We start from the raw sequence: 24,733 nt of genomic DNA, 5'->3' as shown, positions 1-24,733 counted from the left end.
TTAGCTCTGGTAACCTTACTCACCGGCAGGAACAGTGTTGTTTCTATGAGTAGGGTGTAATGTTATTTGGCTTTTTCGCTTATCAAAAAGAATTGATTGTAATAGAGAGGTAAAGAAAGTACCTATACGAAAAAAACGTGCTCCTTATTTTGAAATCCAAAACAGATGGCGCTGTCATATTAAAGAGAAACCAAACAAAGCTTTCTTTGAAAATCCACCTCAATTTCAAATTCTCTTTGGTCATATGTTTTGCGGACACTGATTTCTCAAACGTCAACTTTTGGCAAGTTACTGCAAAATGTATGGAGCTGTACAGCGCCATCTTGTTTACCTGTCTTAGATTTTACGTATCTTTGCGCTAATATAGTTATGACGTAAACAGACCGCATGCGCCGACCACAGCTGATTTCTATTTTGATCGACTGAGAGCTTCCACCTACATCATAGTCGTGCGCTTATTGTAAAGTGCACAATATTGAAACTGTTGTTGTTATCCCTTTCACAATGTGTGTGTGAGAATCGTGGGTTCAAATTTCAGTCGTAATGTACACTTGTACAGTATTCATTCTTAGGACTGCAAAAATTTGACGGAACTAATAACCCACAGCGGTGTGATGTGGCGCAGGATTACTAGGAGGGCTGACCACAAATAAACTGGGACAATATACAGGAAAAAGAAGAAAAGAAGAAGAAACTAAAAAGGTGACTGAAAAAAATAGAAGGTTCCTAGCCTCGTAAGGCCAAAGGTCCTACCTATAGGACTTATTCAGTTCGATGAAATTTAAATCATATTCAATTAGGACAGAGTTGCATTTGTTTTGTTTCGTGCAATTTTCAAACAAAATAAAATCTACTGTATTCCGTGCACTATAGGTTCAAATTCCAGTGGCAAATTTTGGATTTTTCATTTCTATGGCTGGGCCTTAAGAGGCTAGACAAACACTTTTTGGTGTAGCGATGCAAGAACTAAATACGTGTATTCTTATTTTAGTGGAGTTAAAAACGTATAATAAATTCTATAATAATATGCGCAGTAGTGAGATCTAGCGGTGAGTAATTTTCGCCGGCATTCGGGAGGTGCAAAATAGTAAATAGTTATTATAAAGTGTTTGGGGCGAGTGCTTATTTGTTCAATAAGGAAACGAAGGATTTTAAGACTTATAATCAATTTTTTCAGTATCATTCTTAAATCCTCAAAGCCATACATAATATACTCATTATTACTTTATATGTTTCATTCAGCTGACACTCATGTCATGAACACACTATGAATTTCTTATTTGTTATTTAAATTATATATGTAAATAAACTTAATTCAAATCGTAAACAAAAAACGAATTGCGCGTCACATCGCTATCTACTTCAGCTCTCAAAATTGGGCTACAGTATAATGCACAACTTAAACATTTAGGTATCTCTATGCTAGATTCGTGTTGTGGTCTAAATACAATTTCGAGGACAAGTTACATTGCAAGCTAAATAAAGCTTGTAAAACCTTACAGATTTAAAGGCGGACTAACTAAATGTCGGAACGCCAAAAGAAGCCTGCAAATCATGGCCGCAGAAGAGATAGCAACTGACTTATGGCAAACTCACGCACGACTGGACGTAGTGTTGGAACTGGTGTTCCTATGGCTGGGTGGCGTGGAGTTGGCGTGTTGTGGCGCCGCGTGCCGTGCTTGGCGTCAAGCGATCAGGCGTGCGGACGTGTGGAGATGCCTGTTGGTTCAAGCGTCTAGTGCGGATACAGTGCATGCTCTGGCTAGCATTTATGGTGAGTATTCAGTCTGTGCATAACTTTAACGCCGCCCTAACGTTGTATTGTATATGAATATGAAGGTAGTTTTCCATGAACGTTAACTTTTTTCTCAAGCTTTGCGTTGTGATACACACGTTTGACGTCATACTGTAAAAAGGCAGATGACTTTTGGTCACAATGTGCGAGAAGTAGGAAAGTAGCATTTATAGTGTCATGATTTATTTATGTTTACATTTAAGATAGCAGTTAAATAATAATTATACCGTGACAACATTATTATGTTACCCCGATTAATACAGGGGTAGTTGGAAAAATAACATTATACTGAACACGATTTAACATTATGTCAAAACACGGTAGTTTTAGCAGGTGGTGGGGACACGGTAAATGTTGGACAGGCTCGTTCACTTGGGTTGAGGCTGTCAAAGAGGAAGCATCGTAATGAACTGGTTAGGTCAGAGTACCTGCAAGTATCCCGATTGCTGTAGTAGTAATAGTTTAGGGTAACCATGCAATAAGAAGCACTATAAATCAGAAGTGTTAACGTACCACTAACCCACATTGGGATTTTGAGATTTATTTTGATTCCTAAGTTTTATGAAACGTAAGTTATAGAAATAAAAAGTATTTTATTTCATGAGTTTAGGACGATTTACATGCTTCAGATATATGTTTTTGGCGACTGCTTGTAAGTAACTATTATATGTATTAGCAATTTAAAAAAATGCATGATGAAGTTGCAGGTAGCTTTAAAACTCGTGAGTAAAAATAGTCATTAAGAAGTATATCTTACCACTTCTTTGCAAGCAACTGAAAACAATAAATTGGCTGGTAGTTTATTGTGATAGATAATGAATTTATGATAATTTAGACAGATAATATTAAATGATTGTTGTAAATCATATGATGGCCCAAGAAAGTTAATTAAATATATATTATGATAATAAAAGTTCCTTTAAGACATCAGTATATGAGGCATCATGACCAGAAATAAATTAGTTTTGTCATTTTTACACATGGAATAGGTTATGCTTTCCTATATATTTTTTTCTTTGATAAGAATTTTTAAAAGCATTTATGTATTTCATTGTTGTACACGTCATGATTTATGTTCAATGCAGCAGTTTTAGTTAAATCTATACGAAATCAGTGAATTGGTAGTAGTAAAATAGAATACCTCGTTGGACAGCACTAAAATGCGAAATAATAAGTACCTATTTATAGACATATTTTTGTCGAAATAAATACCTACGTTTAATGGTGGCAGTAACAGTGTTATACAGGTGACAGTGTTACACATGTTATCTGTAAATTTTACTCCAATTTAGCTAAAATTGTATGAGACTCATAGTTTATTTATGCTAATGAAAGCCTTACAGTTGAAAGCGGGCTAGCATAAAAATATACCTAAGTAAATACAGATACTTATTTAAAGTAAGCTAGTGTACAACAACGTAAACAAGCGTTTTGTGTAGTATATACTTATGTAGTTTTAATAACATGAGTAATATTAAGAGGGTAATATTAAGAGTTTGGACGTGAAAGATGAGATAAATAGAATAGCAGATTCATAATGTGAGCGTACATTATGGTAAATTTACATGAGCGAATGTAAATTAGATGATAGTACTTCATAATGTGAGCGTACATTATGGTAAATTTACATGAGCGTATGTAAATTAGATGATAGTACTTCATAATGTGAGTGTACATTACGGTAAATTTACATGAGCGTATGTAAATTGGATGATGATAGTTTTTCATAATGTGAGCGTACATTATGGTAAATTTACATGAGCGTATGTAAATTAGATGATGATAGTTTTTCATAATATGAGCGTACATTATGTAAATTTACTTGAGTGTAAGTAAATTAGATGATGATAGTTCTTCATAATGTGAGCGTACATTATGGTAAATTTACATGAGCGTATGTAAATTAGATGATGATAGTTCTTCATAATGTGAGCGTACATTATGGTAAATTTACATGAGCGTATGTAAATTAGAAGATGATAGTTTGACATAACGTTCTGACGTTGCATTATCTTATACCTTTGAACGAGCAATTCTTGTATATATACATAGTTTTCTGTGGTCTCGGAAACGGCTCTGGCGATTTCGCTGAAATTTGGTATATGGGGGTTTTTGGGGGTGTACAGTCGGTCTAGAGTCTTGTGTTTGAGAAGGCGCGTGTTTTCGAGTTTTCATGCGTTTTTCTTTCGACGCAGAATGTGGTCGCTGATTTCGTGTTGCTGGCCACTGTCCGTCTGGTCCGGCGGGTTGGGACGCGGACGGCTAGAAACGAGTGTTACGGGTTCGAATCTCGCCCGGTGACTAACCTTTGTTTTTTTTTATATGTTCAAGTTTATATATAATTTTTAATTTTTATTGTTTTGGACAGGTTTGGTTTGGTAAAAAAATGAGCTATGTAATAAGAGAAATTGGCAATAGATGGCGTTACTCTGTGACAAGTGCTGTAAGGTTGAATTCGATTGTAAATAATAATAATTGTCAGTTCACATTTTACTTTTTAAGTTTATGTAGCTTATCACCTATTATACGCCACCATATTGCAATGTATAGTTGTAGCCGAGCGGAGCTCGGTCGCCCAGGTACTAGTAATTTTAAATGAGCGTATCTAAGAGATCTTAATGAAACATAAAGAGATTTGTTATGGGCTAGAAGCCTGAAATAGACAATCCTTTTTTTATTTTTTATTAATGAGATAATTTAATTGGGTTAAATGACACTATACTTATGTATAATGTGACAATGGATTTTGACAGTGTGTAAATTTAAATGCATTGATTCTAAATCACTTATTTAGTATTAAACGACAATATAGAACTTGGAAAGAAGTTATGATAATTAAACTCATGCAGAGTCTGTGTAAAATTGCTGGTCAATCATATGGTCTACTAGTATAATTTAAAGTTACGCAGGTACACGATATATAATAACAATGTGAGAGAGCATTATGGTAGCTTAACATAAGCGAAGGTAACTTAAGAGAAGTTAACTCAAGTTTTTGTATGACAATAATAAATAATATATTTATTAGCATGAGAGCGAGTATTGAGAGTTTGTTGTATACAGAACTATTCAGTGTCAGTGCCAGATGATAGTTTTGTTAAAGACAACAAAGAGCGAAAGAAATATAATTTATAACGAATTTGTTTGTTTCACTGATGAAAATATTTTATGACGTCAGCAGCTCGAACAAGGGTGATTTGCTGCTTAAAAACAGTGAGCAAAATCACATTTTGCTCACCGAGTGAGACAAAATAACATTCAAGTGACCTTTAGAGTCGAATGTCATTTCAACGAGCGGGGCCTAATACAAGTTCGGAATATTTGAACAAAAAAAAAGTGCATACGTAATTCAACGGTATATTGACGGTTTATAATAGACCCCCGAAATAAGTCAGACCGCATCGTTCCAAAACACCCTACGAGTCTTCATTCGTAATAATTAATTAATGAAATAAAAGATTAAAATTTAATAAAAACACCATATTTTACGTATTTTATTATACAATCAAAACAAGCACTCGAAGAAATATCAAACTTTGCTTTCTTGTTGTATAAATAACTATTGTTCAATCAAGTTATTTAACTTTTGTTGGACGTGAGAGTGCGTCTAAAATTTGATTATCGATTGACGTGAGCATGCGTCATGGAAGTAGGAAATTTTTTGACGTGAGAGTTCGTCTGAAATATGATTTGTGCTTGACGTGAGTGTGCGTCAAGGAAGTTGAAAATTATTTGACGAGAGAGTGCGTCTTAAATTTGATTTTTATTTGATGTGAGCGTGCGTTTTAAATTTGATTTTTGTTTATCGTGAGAGCACGTCAAGGAAATTGTTTTTTATTTGACATGAGCATACGTCAAGGTAGTTAGAAGTTATTTGACGTGAGAGTACATCTGAAATTCGATTTTTGTGTGAAGTGAGCGTGCGTCAAGGAAAGTAAACATTAAAGTACGTGAGAGTACATCTTAATATTTTATTTTTGTTTGACGTGAGGGTTCGTCACGGATGTTGAGAATTAGATGAAATTGTTTGTTTTTTGACGGAAGTGTACACATTGAAATTGCGAATTATAAAATGCGAATGTGCGAATGGTGAATTCTGTATGACTAGTTGCTAAAGATTTGACTATGGTGGTCGCGAGAACGAGACGGATGTTTTTTTTTAGTCCAAATAAGATGACTAATCTTTTCTTTGATTGTTCATAAATTATATTCTAACGTGACATTGCAAGTAATATTTACAGTATTTAGTACGATGACGAGAATGCAACTGGTTATTGATGGAATGATAATAAAAAAAAAGTAATTTGTAGCTTATATTGATTTTTAATTCCAACAAGCATACGTATGTATTGATTAAACGGAGATACAGAATCACAATAGTGACTTGTGAGAGCTGTAAGTGAAATATGAAAAAAACGGAACGTTTGTAGCGAACGTTCGTTCTCTTGAAATGGTTCATATATTTTTTTTATTTTATATATGGTTGAAATTAAAATAACCCTGAGCATACGCCTCAAATTTTGGAGAGATGAATCAAACGAAGGATGAATTAGTGAAATTACACTCTTATGAAGATAAGAATTATAGATTTTTATCGACGCTGGCAGTTTCACGACTGTCGTGTGTGGAGATATACTTACGCGATTTTTTTTAGATATAGAATTTACAGTGGCCTTGTGAGAAGAGAATATAAAGTATAAGTGGGTAAAATGTAAGACAGCGTCTTGATTACAAGTTAGATCGAAATTAAGTTTGATCTCCGTTAAATTCTATAATACAGAGTATCAAATATTTTATTTTATGAAATGAAGTAAAAAAAAAAAGTATAACAAAACCTAATGGTTTACATCTACCTAATGATAGATGGTAAAATGAAAAGAGAGATAAGTTATACATAGAAAACATATTGTATGTGTGTGAGCATTGTCCGATTGAAATGGTTAATACTATTAATAGATGCTAAAATGAAAAGAGAGACAAGTTGTACACAGAGAACAGATACTGTATGTCTGTGACTATTGTTCGATTGAAATGTGTGTTACAATTAATATTTTTTACAAAAAAAAATGTTAGAATTTGGGGAAGTTTTTCTTTTTTTCTAGGAAAAAACAGTTGTTTGAATTTCGGGTGTTGAGCCAGATGAAGAACGTAATTGAACATGAATGCGTTTAATGCTTGAGCATTGATTAAGGCTCTTGAGTTTGATATAGTGATCCAAAACTGAACTGCAGAAATTTATACCGTCGTGAGTAATGATACAGTAGCAAGTACGTAAAGTGACTGAGGTTTAACACAGATCGAGGTTTTCTTTCTTTCTTTCGAGTAAAGAGATTTGCCTTTAAGCAGGAAATTGAAAAGTATCGAGGTACTTAGGTAGGTAAGCAGAAGCCGGTATACTAGAGAAAAAGATATTGAAAGTTTATACGAGATTGATAAATATAACAGAAATTAATTGTCATTTGACGGGATAAAGAGACTTATAATGGATAGACCAGAGCAGTGTGAGTAATCTTTTTGAGAGGTGGACAAAATGCATAGTTAAAATAGAATAGAAATATTTTATTGACAAACTGTGTACAGGTGATGTCATTACAGACTAAAGTATCAAGTTACCCAGTTTGAACATGAAATTAACTACAAGCTAGTAGTATTTTCATAAATGAATTCTGGGTTTTCTTAATGCAACCAATAATTAAGACACGAAACAGTATTGCAAAAGTTTGCTGTAGTTTGTTAGCTTACTTATAGTAGAACAATTCGTGATCTCTTGTGAGTCGATAGTGAAATGAGAAACAGAAACGTAAATAATGACCCAAACAGTTAAAAAAAAAAGAGAGGTGACAAGATAGAGGTATAATAGAAGATTTGAAAATATGATGCCTGAAAAAATTTAACGCATATGTTCGAACAATAGGATAACTAATAAATAAGTGTTGAACGTAGTAAAAGAAAGGAATTATTAAAATTATTGAAAAAAGACAAAAACAATAGAGCAGAGAGATTGGGTATGTTATAACATACAGCTGTTTCTTTATAATTGATATCGAGAGGAATATGGAACAAAATAGGAGTATAGAAAGATGATTGTATCCTATCAAATACTTAAAAGACATGACACGATTGACTGATTCGAGTTAGCTGATGATCAGGAGTTTATCAAATGAAGTGGATGCTAATAAACCTATCCATGTTTAGTTGAGCTTTTGTAAATATTATAGTATACACGTCGCTTTATCGATGTAAAAATAAACTTTTGTTCAATTTAATCCACTCAGAACAACATAGTTGACTAAATGACTACTTATACGCAGTCTTGAGGAAAGATACATGTGTTAGAGTTGTAGCTCCTTTTTAGTATCCAACAAGCTAAATATGATAGTATTAAAAATAGTAAAATGAAATTGTGATAACATTTGACATCTTATATTGGCTATGGATGTTTAGTGTTTTTGACTGAATTTTTGAGTCGCAAACTCTTGTGACAGCGAGTTCGTGAAATTGATTAAACTTTTGGGATAATTAACTCGATGTTGTTGATGATCAGTATTAGAAGAAATATCTTTATATATATATGTGAAATTTTAAATAATTGTTAATTATTTTCATGTTTCGATAGATTAGACGATATTCATATTGCATTTTGAGATATTGTACAGACATTAGACAATAGAGACATTGTTGTATGAGTATATTTTATGCACACGAAGTTCTAACTATCATAATTTTGAAGTAACTTTAATTATTATTCGAATAAAAAGGTGTTAAATGTATAGAAATGCATTAAATAAGAGATCAGAGGTAATTATCATGGATTAAACGAGATATTCCGTTAAATAAAACTAATTATTATTAATAAAACTAATGAATGCAGATGGACGCATAATGTTGAAGTGATAAGTGCTAACAAATAAACAGTAACAGGATAGTGCCTATATAAGCATATGTATACCTACCTATGGAGATTACCAAAATACCAAATGTTATAGTATAATAAATACATTTTACTGTACGACTTAAATATAGAACAAATATAGTATAGAGTAGACTTCAGACAGTACAAGAGTATCTCAGGTAAACAGATTTTGAGTAGTCGAGATTGTAAAGTAAACAACAGATCGGACATATTGCAAACGATTTGTTGTATCCATGGGATTTGTGACAAAGGCTAACAAGTGAAAAAAAGTAGGCACTTGAGTGTAGATGATGATAATTGCCCTAAATATAGATTACGTAGGGAAACAGGGAAGATAAAGGAACAATTATTCAGAAAGATCAATAGAGAGACGAATCTTTTGTTTGCAGATTGAATGGTGATTATCTAGAATTGGTTGGAAGTTATATTTACATAACTAACGTTTGAAACTTAGCAAACGCGGTGTTCAGTTCGAACGATTCAATATAATTTGTACTTGTAGTACCTATGGGAGTATGCGTTGTAACAGCATCAGTTAGTAGCGATGTTAAAGTTAGATAATTACGACGGGACAGATAAGATAATTGAGTTGAACGCAAATGTACATGGTCATATTTCGCAAGTTGAAAGTATAAAAATATGATACAGATATCCAGAAAACGTTTTAAACTGCTACGTAGTTCCTGAAATTCAAAAGTGGAAGTAGTAAAAAACGATGTATAATTTATAAAAAAAAAAAACGAATGAAAAAGAGATGTGTGAGAAAAGAGTGCATAGACGATAGAGATTTGACGTATCTGTAGAGTTATTAGTAGCGTTACAAGGTAAATACGCAATAAATTGTATGTAATAAGCTTAATGAGGATAGTTAGTTAATATAGTATTTACCTGACGATAATAACAAGTAACGCCCAAATAAGCTATAGATATAGGTTTGACAGAACAGTTATTTATTTAATCTTTATTGCACAAAAGAAAACCTTATTTATTAAAAGGCGGACTTAATGCCATGAGGCACATTTGGGGTTATTGTCCTTTTAGTAAAGATATATCTGTTATGATTTGCTAATTATCATAATTTATATTGTTTACAAAAGTAATACAAGATATTGGAAGAAAAAAAAAGCTCGTAGAGGTTTAAGGCAAGATAATATTAATAAAAATGTGAACTTCGATCAATGACATGAACAATATATTACGGCATAGATGTAGTCCTAGAAAAAAATATATATATAAAGAAAAAAATGGATTTTATTGGATATGACAATAATTTGATTTGGTAGTTTCAATCATTGTTTAAATTAAATGAACTTGAGTTTTTAGTATTGACACTTGTCATTTTACATTGATGTCAAAGGCGTATCTAGCAGTGCTTTAGTCACCTTAAAAGCAGTATACGGGAATCTTATGTTAATGTATAAATACAACCAATTATTGAAACTGAAACTTTTGCAAAATGTTTGGCATCCTTTGAAATTTCAAGACACAAAATTTAATTACCTCAAGGACACTTTAGTATCACCCCTAGCAGAGTTGTATAATAGCCTCTGAAAGCGATGTTATTCAAGGTGGCATTTGAATAAAGAAATTGTCGTGTGTTAATGTCATACGAACACCCATTATGAAATGAGTAGTATTATTAACAATCAGAGCAACCTTTTAAATAAAAAAGTACAAAAACTTGAACATTGTTATAGGTATTGTTACCTATAACAATCCAATTATACGTTTATATAAGTTTGACACTTCACGTGCAGATATGGATCCAGAGACATAATATTGTAAATGTGTAAAATTTCAACTGAACTTAATAGTTTTGAGCTGAACACAGGACTAATGACTATAAAGATTGTCACGTCGACTTCAGAGTTAAAGCCATTTAGGGGTTAAATATTATCTCTAACCTATTGCTACGTTACGTAACGATTAATACATGAATGGAGTAAGATGAAGTCTACAGTAACGCAATGTAGTATAATACAATATTGGGTCAAGAAAGGTTTGATTGTTAAATGTAGAACTGAAACAGATGGTGCTGAAGTCGAACCACTTTTGCCTGTAAAACAACGGGTATTGAATTAAATCAAAGACAAGTTTTAACGGACAGAAGTAATGTTTGGTTTTTTGAGAAAACAAAACAAACTTTATACATAATAAAAACTGAGCTTTGTCTGTTTTTTTTTTAGTTATACGAAATTAACAACAGGTATTAAGATTTTTCATTAACGTAGCAAAATGCTAATGTCACGGCATAGTAGTAAGTTATATGAACAAGGGGAAACAGAAGACCGAATGTCATGATATTATTTTCATGTATCTCATTATAATTTTATTTAACACATTTCCTGATTATGTAAATGTATGAATTGTGATAAGTTAAGTTTCAATTTACTTCATTAGAAACTGTTTTGACGCTTTAAATATTTTTTCACGGTTGGTGTAAGATTTAAATCGATCTAGCTTTTAGTGAGAAGGTTCGTGCGCCGGAGTCATGCACGAAGTTGGATGGCCGAATGTCATGATTTATTTATGTTTACATTTAAGATAGCAGTTAAATAATAATTATACCGTGACAACATTATTATGTTACCCCGATTAATACAGGGGTAGTTGGAAAAATAACATTATACTGAACACGATTTAACATTATGTCAAAACACGGTAGTTTTAGCAGGTGGTGGGGACACGGTAAATGTTGGACAGGCTCGTTCACTTGGGTTGAGGCTGTCAAAGAGGAAGCATCGTAATGAACTGGTTAGGTCAGAGTACCTGCAAGTATCCCGATTGCTGTAGTAGTAATAGTTTAGGGTAACCATGCAATAAGAAGCACTATAAAAGCATCGCGTGACGTGTCTTGCACCCGAGCTTCTAGCTAACAACATGACAACAGGACTAATAAATTTATCAATTTTACAGATGGCGCCTGTCCATGGCGCGAGCTGTACGTATCATGTATAGCGCCGTGGCGCCGCGTGACGTGCCTGATGCCAGAGCGGCCAGCTAGACTCGCCGCTGCAGCGCTTAGCTGCGATGGAAACTTGCTTGCTATTGCAGCTGAGGACTGCTCCTTTACCGTGAGTGGTACTGGTATGTCGCGGGATCGGAAAGCAAACAACCGTACTGCTCTGTAGCTAGTTTATTACTGGTTTGACGTGGTTCATGCGCTTACATATATTGCATCCCTCCACCATTAATTCTGAAACCTAGAAACAATACACAAGTATTAATTGTACATATAACAATTGCAGGTAACACTTACTTATAATAAATAATTAACAATAATTAAAAGAAAGGCTTATAATTAACAATCTTTTTGGGCCTTTTGGAACGCCCCACCGGCTCATCTACCCCTGCTGGATGGACGTCCTGCTCAACATCAGTAATTACGTTACTAACCGTACCCCCTTCACCCCCTTCGCAGGCTTCAGCCCACTCCTCATCCTCAGCTTGAAATCCACTACCCCTTTGACCTTCAGAACTTTCTGAAGTCTGCACTGTATTTGACAGCGGCGGAGGAAATAAGTGTGGCGAAGTATCGGCCGAGCTCGCGGCCTCCGACGCTAGCGCCGCCGGGGGGTCGGCCGTGGCCGCCGCCGGGACTTGAACTGCCCTAACCGTGTCCGTTGGACCGTCTAAAACTGCGTGTGGGCTTGGCGGTTCATATGGCACAGTTTGATCCTGATCACTATACGGCGGAGTATATTTACGAATTTGGTCTATATGCCTATAACATTTTTCTTGGAATTCTGTAAATATAACCTCGTACATTCTGTTACCTTTAATTCGAACAATTGTTCCTATCTTCCAAATACCTTTTTTAGCCGTGAACCACCTAGCCCATACGGTTTCTCCCACCTGAAAATGCCGACACGGCCGTTTTAATTCATTGTCAAGAGTACAACTGCCAGCAACCTTATTTTGCGGTAAGACAAGGTCCAATCTAGACCGTAAATTTCTCCCAATCATTAATTGAGCCGGTGTTTGACCTGTTACACAATGAATGGTATTTCTATAGTCAAACAGAGAACCCAGCAATTTTTCCTGTATGGCGTAATGACTTGCACCCATCATTGTTTGCAATACACATTTAAGCATTTTTTTACAAGTCTTTACAGAATTCTCCGCTTGGCCATTACTACAAGGATGATAAATTGGGGCCGTTATATAATCTATACCGTTTACTTTACAAAACATTTTAAATTCCATTGAACAGATCTTTACATCATTATCAGACACTATCGCCTTCGGAATACCGAATATTGAAAATAGATGTTTAAGTTTTAATATAAGGGCAGCAGTCGAAGTACCTTTATCCATGTAAATACATTCCAGCCATTTAGAAAAAGCATCAACCACGATCAAGTAATCCTTTTGCTCAAAAGACATATAATCAATATGTATGCGGTGCCACGGGCCGGGCGGGCGCGGCCAGGGCGCGGGCGGAGCGCGCGGGGGCGCGGGCTGCACGGCGGCGCACGCGCTGCATGCGCCGACCCAGCGCTCGATGTCGCCGTCGATCCCCGGCCACCATATTCTACCGCGAGCTGCGTTCTTTGTTTTTACGATCCCAAAATGTGATGAATGTAATGCATTTAACATTGATTCTCGAAAAACGCCAGGAATTACTATTCTATGACCTCGGAATAAGCATTCGTCTATTACCTCTAAATCGGCCTTACATTGAAAATAAGGTAAAATTGACCTACAAGTGATCTTTCTAGGCCACCCGTGATTCATATATTTAATTACTGTTCTTAACACCTTATCAATGCCCGTCGCTTGTTTTATTTGCTCGAACGTAACCGGTTTTACGTCAGTATCTAAGAACAGAAAAAACCTATTTCCGTCTTGCTCCCGTTCGGTATCGTTCTGCACTTGCAAGGGCGAGCGAGAGAAATAATCTGCCACCTGATTATTTTTCCCGCTTACATACTGAACTGTATAGTTGTAGGCTGATAGCAAAACTGCATATCGCTGCAAACGTAATGCGGCCGTGACCGAGATTCCATTTTTTTTACCAAAAATTGAAACTAATGGCCTGTGGTCGGTCTTTAATATAAACGGAGTTTGCCGTCCATATAAATATTGATGAAAATGTTTTATACCGAAAATCAACGCCGTGGCCTCCTTTTGAATTTGGCTATAATTTCGTTCACTTACCGTTAACGTACGGGAGGCATACGCGATCGGGCGCTCGCGACCTGTGCTGTCCAGGTGAGCCAAGACTGCGCCAAGACCGGCCGGACCAGCATCTACTGAAAGCGATATTTGCGCCGCCGGGTCAAAGTGCGCCAGTACTCGGTCGCTAGCGAGCTCGCGCTTAATGTTGTTGAAGGCGGCTTGCTCGCGTGCTCCCCAATTCCATTCTACGCCGTTCCGCAATAGCTCAATTAATGGACTTAACACTGCCGAAGCGTTCGGTATAAAATTCCTATAATAATTAACTAGGCCAAGAAACCTTTTAATCCCTAATACATTTTCTGGCGCGGGAGCCTTAAGTATCGCTTCTACTTTATTAGGACTCGTTCTTAACCCGTTCTTATCAATTACGTAACCCAAGTAGGTAACATGATCTTGGAAAAATGCACATTTTTCCTTCTGCAAACGTAATCCTGAATCATGTAACCGTTTTAAGACTTCCCGTAACCTCGCTAAATGGATTTCTTTGGTAGGCCCCGTTATACAAACATCATCTAACCACACACTCACCCCTTCCAGTCCGGACAGTAACGTTTCCATGGCCTTTTGAAATATTGCAGGCGCGTTTGCGAGACCATACACAAGACGAGTATATGAAAACAATCCGCGATGAGTATTAATTGTAGTCAATTTTTGAGATGCTTCTGTTAATTTAAATTGATTATATGCGTTGCTTAAATCGATTTTAGTATATTGTAACCCTCCTCCTAACCTCGAAAAAACTTCTTCGATTCTAGGCAACGGATATTTATCAATTTTAAGATCTTTATTGAGCGTACATGAAAAATCACCTGCAATCTTCAATTTTCCATTTTCTTTTAACACTGGAACTATCGGGGTGGCGTATTCTGAATAATTTACCGGTATTAAAATACCTAAAACGACCAACCTATCCAATTCTGCGCTTACTCTATCTTTTAGGGCAAAAGGTACTGATCGTGGCTTAAAAAACTTGGGTTTTGCATTGTCTTTCAAATTTAATTCCACTTCAAATTTGTTAAAACAACCTAATTTGTCTTCCCAAATGTCTGGATACAGATTTAAAAGACTTTGCACTTCGCTTGCGACATTATTTAGTTGATTAATGTTATGGTGCTTCGATGTTACATAAAGATCAAATTTTGACATAAAATCACGGCCCAAAAGCGGCGGCCCTCCATTAGTCACGACATAAAACCGAATCAATTCTGTTTTGTGTTCAAAGGTTACACGTGCAATAAAATATCCTAGTGGCGAAATCTGGTGTCCCGTATAAAAACACATTTTTAAATCATTTTTACATAACTTATATTTATGAAACTTTTCACGATAAAATTCTTCGGATATCACGGAACAACCAGAACCCGTATCTAATTCCATTGATAAGTTTAAATCGCCCACATTGACCGACACTTTAAAAGGCTCATAATTTACATAGTTTACGTACCTCATTTGGAACATTTGGCACTCCTTACAGTTCTCACACTCGTCTACTTCTAACGACTCAGCACCAATACTATGGAGTTTCGACTTGTTATTTCCGCAAACTTTTTTAAGATGCCCCTTCTGACCGCAATTTTGGCACTTGTAATTTCGAAACCTGCACTTCGCCGCGTCGTGGTTCTTCATCCCGCACACTGAACACCGCGGCCCGACGACGTCGTCATCTTTGCGGCCGCTCGCGCCGCCGCCGCCACCGGCGCCCGCGCCGGCGCCGCGGCGCTCCGCGCGGTATACCGGCTCCTCCTTGACGACCACCGTGCGCGCCTGCCTCGCGCACGCCGCCTGCTGTGCTATTTCAAGTGCTTTAGACAGCGTCAACTTCTTCGAATCACTCTCGAATAGACGATCGCGTTCCGGTCCCATATTGAAGCCTAGTACGAAACGATCTCTTAGTAAAATGTCTAATTCCGCACCAAACTCGCAGTTGACGGCTAAGCCTCGTAGCCGCGCTGCCCAATCCTGACTGCTTTCTGAGCCGGACTTAGTTGCTTCAAAAAACTTGGCCCTATCCGCGAAAGTCGATCGTTTCGGCGTGAAATGCCCACTGAGTACTTCAACTAGCTCGTCAAAAGACTTTTCCTCCAGTTTGGTTGGATGCACAAGGTTCCGTACAAGACGGTAAGACTCATCCGATAAATGAGTTAGTAACACTGCACTCTTACTGTCTTCCGAAATCTTGTTCAATTTTATAAACTGCGATAGCCTTCCGTGAAAAACGTCCCATTCTTGCACTTTATGATCAAAAACTCCTATGTTTCCAACGAAATTAGCCATTATCAATTAATCTAATTTTATAAATGCACTATGTAGGTAGAACGACTCGTCGCCAGATGGTATGTCGCGGGATCGGAAAGCAAACAACCGTACTGCTCTGTAGCTAGTTTATTACTGGTTTGACGTGGTTCATGCGCTTACATATATTGCAGGTACCCCTATTTAAGGTAGCTAACCTGGTTTTTATATTGAAAACACTAAAATCAGAGGTAGATTCCCACTTTGTCCCTCTGATCTGTAATGATGCTATGAAATTGGTACAAAACCACGATAGTTAGTAAATTAGAAGTAGTAGAATCTTAATTTTAGCCTTGACCGGTCAACGCCGTAAGCGGCGCATAACGTCATGTTCTACAGAAATGTTGCCATAAATCAATTCAAGATAGTAATACACGCACCGTACATGGCGTACATCGGGCACCAACCTCTTATTTCAATAGCATGGCGTCAGTGGCGAACGTCCAGCCAAGCGTTCGGTTCGTCGGCGCATTGAGAAAGTTCATACATGATTGCATTTTAGTAACTTGCACGTCGCGCAGTATATCCCCCGTCATGTCTTGCTTGAGCTTCGACTTAGGTTGCATGTTAACGTCTGACTTTATCCAGATATGGGTGCTGGCGAATGGAAATTGGGCGCGTGTAGGCGCTGGTTCAGTGGCGTTAGGTTGGACTGGAGTAGTACGAGCAGAATGGGCTCCTGACGCACCACTTCTGTTACTGGCAGGATCCGCTCCGCTCTCAGCTCAAAGAGGAGCGCTCGCTGTACTACGACCCCGAAATGGTAAGGTGCCTTACATCTTCTTTAGATACTACTCTGCTTTCTGCTCTGAAGGAACGATTATGGTTCTTTTTCTTCTTTGTCGTATCCTCATGGCTGAGAGACGTGACGACCCTCTTCACCAGTACTTTCCAAGCCACTCTGTCTTAATCATTGACGACATGATGATCATTCAATTTAATTATAAATTTGAATATGATTAGTAGAATTGCCAGTTAACGCGTTTCACGTACTACATACTTAAACCTACTCGTCATTTGTCTTTCTTTCTGTAATCTTAAGTAGCTTTTAGTATAAAGTGTGGATCATGTGGATGTATTTCTGTGCAGAGGGCTCACTCGAATCGTGGGTAGTGGCCGCACGAGCAAGCGGTGGCGGCGGCTGCTGGGCGGGCGAAGGTTTCCTGTCCTTGGAACTGTCGCGGCTATCAGCACCGGAACACGCGCCTGTCTTCGGCACTGATGTCTGGCTTAACGCTGCTACTCAGGTACAAATCACATAAAGTAGATTTAGATTTCCTCTCCTAGGTGAGCGAGGGTTTCCTGTCCCTGAAGTTCTCATGGCTGATAGTACTGATTAAATGCCTGCCTTCGGCACTGATATCTGGCTAAACGTTGGCCAGCAGTTGCTACACCTTACTTTAAGTACGGATAGCTTAATTTTTTTGTGAAATCCATGTTTCAGTCTGCCGTTTAAGCTAGAATTCAGGGGTCGACAAATCACGGCTCGGGAGCCGCATGTGGCTCTTTGGAGGTACGATTGCAGCTCGTCAATAGACAAACAAAAATAATTTAGAGAACTTAGACCACTGAAAACAAAATTTGCGTCTCTTTGAAATTCCTTAGACGGGTGTTTTCTACTGCGGTTGGCACTTCTTCTCAAAGACGGCCCTAAATTTAGATGAGGATTTGGAATGCCAGTGGAAGTAGAAGCATAATTAGATGCTGGTGAACAGGGATATTTTTTCCAGTCACTAAAGATTTTTAATGCAAAATTTAAAATGCAAATGTTGTGATTATGTCTGTATTCCGTACAGTACAGTTACGCTGTTTATTTCTTATTGTGTGCAGGAGACTGAAGACGAGTTTGCAGGCACGGCCGCGCGTGTTCTCCGAATATACAACGAAAAACGAGCAGCCATCACGTGAGTTGAGAGTGAGTTCTAGCTTGTGACTAACTGCCGTTTTGTAGTAAAAAAGTAAAATAATCTTAGTGAGGAATGGGATTGCCAGTATTGGTAAATATGTTCCATGTTTCCTCGAACCAATTGAAACATTTTTTTTTTAGTTTAGCCCATTCACATCCTGTTAAGATCTGATAATGAAACCTGGGGAATCGACTTGGGTGTTTTTCATTTCGCTTTCAGAAACTGAATTTGTGTAGTGGAACAGTTCCACTACGAGACAAAGATAAAAGATTAGCAGATGAAGACCATTAAATAAAGGCACGTTGTTTTGAGAAGTCGATCTTTTCTGTTAGAGGTTAGGATAATAATCTCTAGTTTTTTGGCAATATCTTGACAGGCAAGCTGTATGCGCAGACGCACCGCTAGACGCCCGCGCGGCACAGGAGTGGGCGGAAGCGGAAGCGACTGCGCGCGCCGAGGACTTGCGTGTAGATGCGTCTGCAGACCCTGCTTATGTACCAGAAGTTGTGAAACTAGAGGAGCTGGGGCCTGATGAAGCGTACTATAGGGTTATATACGATGTAAGATGTTTTTTGCTTAATTTATAATACGCGTAATGTCAATGACATTCTTGAAAGATTTGAAAAGTCCGAACCTCTCACCACAAGTCCCATTTTAAGGCATTTCTTAAGCCTCTCCAAAAAGAATAGAGGTGACCGTTCTATTATGCTATATTTAAAAATATTTTTTCTTGACACCAGTGTGTCCAAAAACTCGCATATATGTGGATTTAAATGCAGGAGTAGTACTTAAATCATGTTCATCCTCACACCCTAGAACCTAAATGGTCACGCACTGTGCGGTTTAAGAGGAACTTCCTCCCGCGCACGCTCCGGTTGTGGAATGAGCTACCTGCCGAGGTTTTCCCGAGGGTCTACAGTATGAGGTTCTTCAAAAAAGGAGTGTACAGATTTTTAAAGGGTCGGCAACGCGCATGTAACACCTCTGGAGTTGCAGGCGTCCATAGGCTACGGTGACTGCTTACCATCAGGCGGGCCGTATGCTTGCTTGCCACCGTCGTGGTATAAAAAAAAAAAAAGAAATTTAATGTCATTTCAAGTAAGCATATCCCTATGTATGCATTCTTAGTGCCAAGTTTGTGCAAAGTAAGCGTGGTCAGAATCTACAACGTATAGGAAAACGTCCTATGTATATCGTAACTATAAGAGTACGTAATGATATTTGTACCGGTCTGCAGAATATTTATAAACATTTAGCATTTCTTCCTCAGCGCGGACGCACGTCCGACACGCCAGCTGCGTGGATACACGTGGTGGTTTTAGCGTGTGGTGGCGTGCTTGGCGTGTGGCCGTTACCGCGCGAACGGCCGCCGCCGCTCCGCGTGCCTGACGACGCGCTGCGGACACGCATGCGGGCGCGCGCTGAACGACGACAACGGGTAATCACAATATCACATTTATCTAGAGCAAATACCTCAAACTCTGATCACGTCCTCGACAAATAAGAACTGAAAAGAGTTTTTGCATTTGTCTCGATTATCAGCTGATTTCTCCAGCTCCAGGTAGTACCAGCTGAACCTGCATTTAACAATCGATAACCCAAGATAAGGTTGGTTGAGCTGGAGCGAGGCCAGAGGACGAGCTGAAGATAGGAAGGCGTGGCGCGAGCTTGTGAAGGCCCTTTGCACCTCTGGGGTGCTTTAGGACAACAACAACAACAACAACAACAACCCAAGATAAATTATTATGTTGAAAATGAACGTTGATCGTAGTTGAAAAAATATAGGTGTAGTGTTTAATTCAGTTCAGGACATATTTTGATTAAAAAAAGTTTTTAGACAAAAAAATCATATTTGGTACAAGCTTATGAAGAGAGGTATGGGCATTGTGAATGTCATCTCGCTCTGTGTGGTAGGGCACAGCACAGCGGATGTCATTCCAGATCTAGAGCAGAGCCCAACTGGGGAAGTACCTCCTTACAGAAAATCGCAGCCAAATAACACTAGACCCTACTCATAGTGTCGTGTTCCTGCCGGTGAGTAAGGTTGCCAGAGCTCAACGAGACGACGGGCGGGAGGGGGTTAGGGTCGGCAACGCGCATGTAACTCCTCTGGAGTTGCAGGCGTACATAGGCTACGGATACTGCTTACCATCAGGCAGGCCGTATGCTTGTTTGCCACCGATGTAGTATAAAAAAAAACTTATAGCGGACTGTACTTTTCTTTCCACAGGAAACTAATACTCATTGAGACACTTCTAAAAGCCCCAAACACGATTAGGTTGAGTTGTTTTATCAGTTCCTATGGTTACCTCATGTTTCCATCATCAGATCAGCTCGATGGTACCATAATATTGCATTGTCACCCGACTTACATATGTATGAAAATTTTCATCTTCATCGGAAACCGCGAAGTGAGTCAAATTTAACTTGCAAGATTTAATTACAGACCGACAGACAACGGACAGACCGACAGACAACGGGACAGATGAAACTAAATAAAAGCTTGTAAAAAGATCGTCATAATGTTGTTCAATTATTGATAATAGAGTAACTAACAAGATGTATAAACCCATTCCAAGAAATTCTAAGTAAGCTAAGTATAAAACATTCCAGGAAGCCGAAGCAGTAGCGGCGGGTGAAGTGGAGGAAGAGGCGCCAGAACCGCCAATAGCTGAACTCCGCGCCCGCTGCGACCCGCCCACAGCACGTCTTCGGTTACCTAGCAATGTGCTCGGCCTTACAGCGCTACAGAAGTTAGCCTTTTTGCTATTCTTATTTGTTCTACCCTTATCCCAAGCGTTATTAAAATCAACCTGAAAGAAGAAGGCCTCTTGCAGAATACATTTTTGAATTTTGTCAATAGGGGATATTACGCAAAACTCGGCGTAGGGGGCGCCACTAGCCCATACTGAGGGCGTGCCGCGAAACACATAGTCAGACCAACATAAATTGGCAGCGATTTTGATAGCCCACATGGTGCAAGTGTCAAGTAAACGTCATAATTTCATAGAAGTTTGACGTTTAAAATAACCCGTGCACTGTCTGGGCCTTAAAAATCGCTGCCAACTTATCTTGGTTTGACTGTAAATCAGAATTTCTTTATCTGCCTCTCTATCATACTCTATCTCTTGCGTATTCGAACGACAAAGATAACGAAACCTCGATTTTCGCGCTTCGCGGTAGGTCTTTATGAACAAATCGCTATGATGCATCAATGTCATATTGAAAACTTCCCAAAAAACTTTAAGGCATAAGTAGTATGTATAAGTTACTCTATGGCTTACAATATGTGATAGTGCTACTCTCTGGCGGCAGAACATTACAATAATACTCCCTATTTAGTCCATCCACCGACTTCGAAGAATGTCACAGGTACGTCTACCGTTTTGACATGATATTTAGGACTTTTTAGAAGTATGCAGAAATGAACATGACAACGACAACCAATAATAACGCTTTCTCTGCTACTTCTACTGAAAGTTCCATAAGACCACCCCGTTTGGTTATTTTCGTCATTTTCCTGGTCATATCCATGAGATACTATACCATGATTCAATTTATATCATCTTTTGGTTACAGCGGACGCGCGGTATGGGCGTGCGTGTCGGGAGGAGCGATTTGCGCTTCGTTGCCAGCTCTTCGAGTGCTACGAATAGTCCTCGCGAAGCCAGGGAATGGGTCACCCCACTATATGCAACCGCATACAGCTGAGGAATATTTTGGCAGGTAGGTACTAATCTCAGATTAAAGGGAAAATTTAGAGACTTCCATCATAAACCTCCATAAGATTTGTATTAGATACACTTACTTCTTATTTCCGATGGCGCTACAACCCTTTGCGGGCCTCCTACACTATCTTCCTCCAGTTGTCGCGATCCTTGGCAACCTTGCTCCAGTTGGTATACTTCTTCATCTTCCTTCAAGATCTTCTTCCACACAGTCCACCCACCTTTTCTTAGGCTTACCACTAGGCCTTCTGTTGTGGCGTCCACCTAGTCATAAGTTTTGGAGCTCTCATATCGGGCATCCTTTCCAGGTGACCCGCCCATCTCAGCCGCTGGGATTTGCAAAACCTAATAATGGTCTCCTGTTTGATCAGAGCTTCAAGTTCATGATTTGTATTACAAGTAACTAGAAAACGTACCTATTCCATTTGGCTACGTTCAATCGGGGAATCTAATTGAACATGTTATATTTCATAATCATTAAAAACGTTTTGTATTTGCGGCGAGAGCGAACGAGCCTTGCATGGGCAAGTATATTTGCTCCAGATTGTGCATTTAATCAACGCAACTAATGTAAGGCTTGCATAAAGCGCTTAGGTAATCTACAGCAAACATGAGTGCACACTCATTAGGTATTTTCTAGATCTGGGCGCATCTTAAAGCTGGCTCAGACTTTTAGTTCTCACGCGTAATGTCAGGTTTTTGAAAACGACGACTGGTGGCATACACAGCTTATTGAACGACAAACTGTTTAATACAGCCCGTGCGGCGGCAGCTCTCCAACTGCCTGCGTATGGAGCCCAGCCGGCGGCGCGGCCAAGCTGAGCGCCGGCGCGCCAGCACTGGCGGTGCTACTGCGTTGCCGTGCGCGACCTGAGGCGTTACTGTTGACAGAGGACTCTCTACAAGTATGACACATCGCTACTATTGTCATATAGTTTACTGACGGCTTGCGTGTAGGGCCCGGCCGGCGCGGGTACAAGGCTGAGCGGCGACGCAGTGCTACTACGTTGCCGTGCGCGACCTGAGGCGTTGCTGTTGACAGAGGACTCACTACAAGTATGATAATACCTTAGTCACGGAATAATTAAGAGTACTACCATACAGAAAGGAAACTTCCTACACAACGGAAGTTTGACAGCGGTTCAGGGACGAATCATGTTGTCTCTTTCTAATGGCACTATTTCTTTCGGCTATTTAGGGTTGTCAAAATTCAAGTTATTTTATAATCTGTTGTTGTGCACGCAAAGGGACGACAAGTTTTGCCAACCCTAAAAATTGCTCGTACCATGTTGAGCCGAACGGACCCGTGAATGCCCGAACGCTGCAGTTTCCCCACTGCCTTAGATTTAAATACTGAGTAACAGAAATAAGCTATTGACTGTTCTGGCGCCTCTATTTAATTCCTATTACGATCAGATTTTGTTTAGGTCTAGAAATTCACATTTTATATCGAAACTAATGTTTGATAGCGGAAGGCCACAAATTCACGTTCATTAATCACACATTCATAGCACGTTCACTTTCTCGCTCTGAGATTGTGCCTTGATTACCGCTTGTATACTTAGCAGTAAGTTATCAACTTGGTGAAAAATACTTTGAACGTTTGTTTTTGTTTACCAGGTGTGGCAGTGCACGGCGCCGCGGGCGCCCCGGCCCGGCGACAACGCCGACAACTCCAGCGACCACAGTGACAATAACTATGACAGTATCAGTAATAACAGCATTGATAGGGACTGGCGGCCATGTGATAGTGACTGACTCTCCACATTTATTTTCCTTTTATGTTGACGTTGTATGCGCCAAGAACGCCTGGCGGAGACTTTAGCGCCAAGAACCCTCAAATGTTATGGCGTACGACGTACTTCTTCCTCGCGTTGTCCTGGCATTTTGCCACGGCTCATGGGAGCCTGGGGTCCGCTTGATAACTAATCCCAAGATTTGGCGTAAGCACTAGTTTTTACGAAAGCGACTGCCATCTGACCTTCCAACTCACAGGGTAAACTAGGCCTTGTTGGGATTAATCCGGTTTCCTCACGATGTTTTCCTCCACCGAAAAGCGACTGGTAAATATCAAATGATATTTCGTACATAATAACTTCGGAAAAACTCATTGGTACGAGCCGGGGTTTGAACCCGCGACCTCCGGTTTGCAAGTCGCACGCTCTTACCGCTAGGCCACCAGCGCTCTTACGGCGTACGACACACATTATCAATTTTTTAAAACAGCTTGGATACCATAATGGCGGTTTTATATTCGCGTGCGGATGGCGAGCAGAGCCGCAAGCTGAACTACGAGACTTGTATGTAAGCCATGGGCTCTTGGCTTGTCCCGAGGCTCGGCTAGCCACTTGCCGGGCTCGCGTCCGGAGCGGTTTTTTGGTCACGAGTCAAAGGGGCTCGCGGGGGACGCGCGCTTTCTGTTTATAGTCGCGTTCGGTTTTTTATTTGGTTACAAACCTTATACCGTGCCTTGTTTAAAACCAATTACCTCGACGAGCTTACGGGCTGTGGCCGAGACACAAGGCGAGCCGCGAGCCAAGCCACGAGGCGAGTGTATACATTAACTCGAGGATCTTACGAACTGTTGCCGAGACACGAGACGAACCGCGAGCCGCGAGTGTAAATCCGCACTATCCGCAGTGACAGATGTCATATCAATACAATTTTGCGAGATTTTGCGTTTTAGGTTATAAATTGTATGGAGATAACATCTGTCACCGTACTAAAGCTGTTTGAAAATTACTATTATAAGTATGATCTTGGCGTATGAGTTGCATTTTGTAATACATAAGTATGGCGTTTAAAAGGTTAGCCTTTAATACCTGAATAATTTCCCGCACATAATGTAGGTATTATTATTTAAATATACATATAAGTTAAAATTGTTGTGTTTAACTATACTACGAGTATAACAATT

The 24,733-nt window shown here is 39.0% G+C and overlaps 2 protein-coding genes across 2 annotated transcripts; one reads left to right on the top strand and one right to left on the bottom strand.

Annotated features, from left to right (window-relative positions):
• The first annotated feature begins 481 nt into the window (after positions 1–481).
• On the top strand, positions 482–24,733 carry LOC133534273 (uncharacterized). The gene is made up of 12 exons (XM_061873373.1): positions 482–702; positions 1,503–1,774; positions 11,625–11,782; positions 16,770–16,944; positions 17,271–17,428; positions 18,012–18,085; positions 18,465–18,648; positions 19,359–19,526; positions 20,702–20,841; positions 21,668–21,814; positions 22,574–22,721; positions 23,437–24,733. Exons 2-12 carry the CDS (start codon positions 1,555–1,557, stop codon positions 23,572–23,574), a joined length of 1,710 nt encoding a protein of 569 aa, XP_061729357.1. The 5' UTR covers positions 482–702; positions 1,503–1,554; the 3' UTR covers positions 23,575–24,733.
• Positions 11,809–16,318, bottom strand: LOC133534283 (uncharacterized). The gene is made up of 2 exons (XM_061873382.1): positions 15,334–16,318; positions 11,809–11,911 (listed from the first exon to the last, which is right to left on the bottom strand). The coding sequence occupies exons 1-2, from the start codon at positions 16,161–16,163 to the stop codon at positions 11,899–11,901; spliced, it is 843 nt and encodes a 280-aa protein (XP_061729366.1). The 5' UTR covers positions 16,164–16,318; the 3' UTR covers positions 11,809–11,898.

This window comes from Cydia pomonella, unplaced genomic scaffold, assembly GCF_033807575.1.
Source record: "Cydia pomonella isolate Wapato2018A unplaced genomic scaffold, ilCydPomo1 PGA_scaffold_77, whole genome shotgun sequence".
NCBI classification, from domain to species: Eukaryota; Metazoa; Arthropoda; class Insecta; order Lepidoptera; family Tortricidae; genus Cydia; species Cydia pomonella.
Note: the sequence above shows the minus strand (reverse complement) of the source record. Positions and strands in the feature narration are given on the sequence as shown.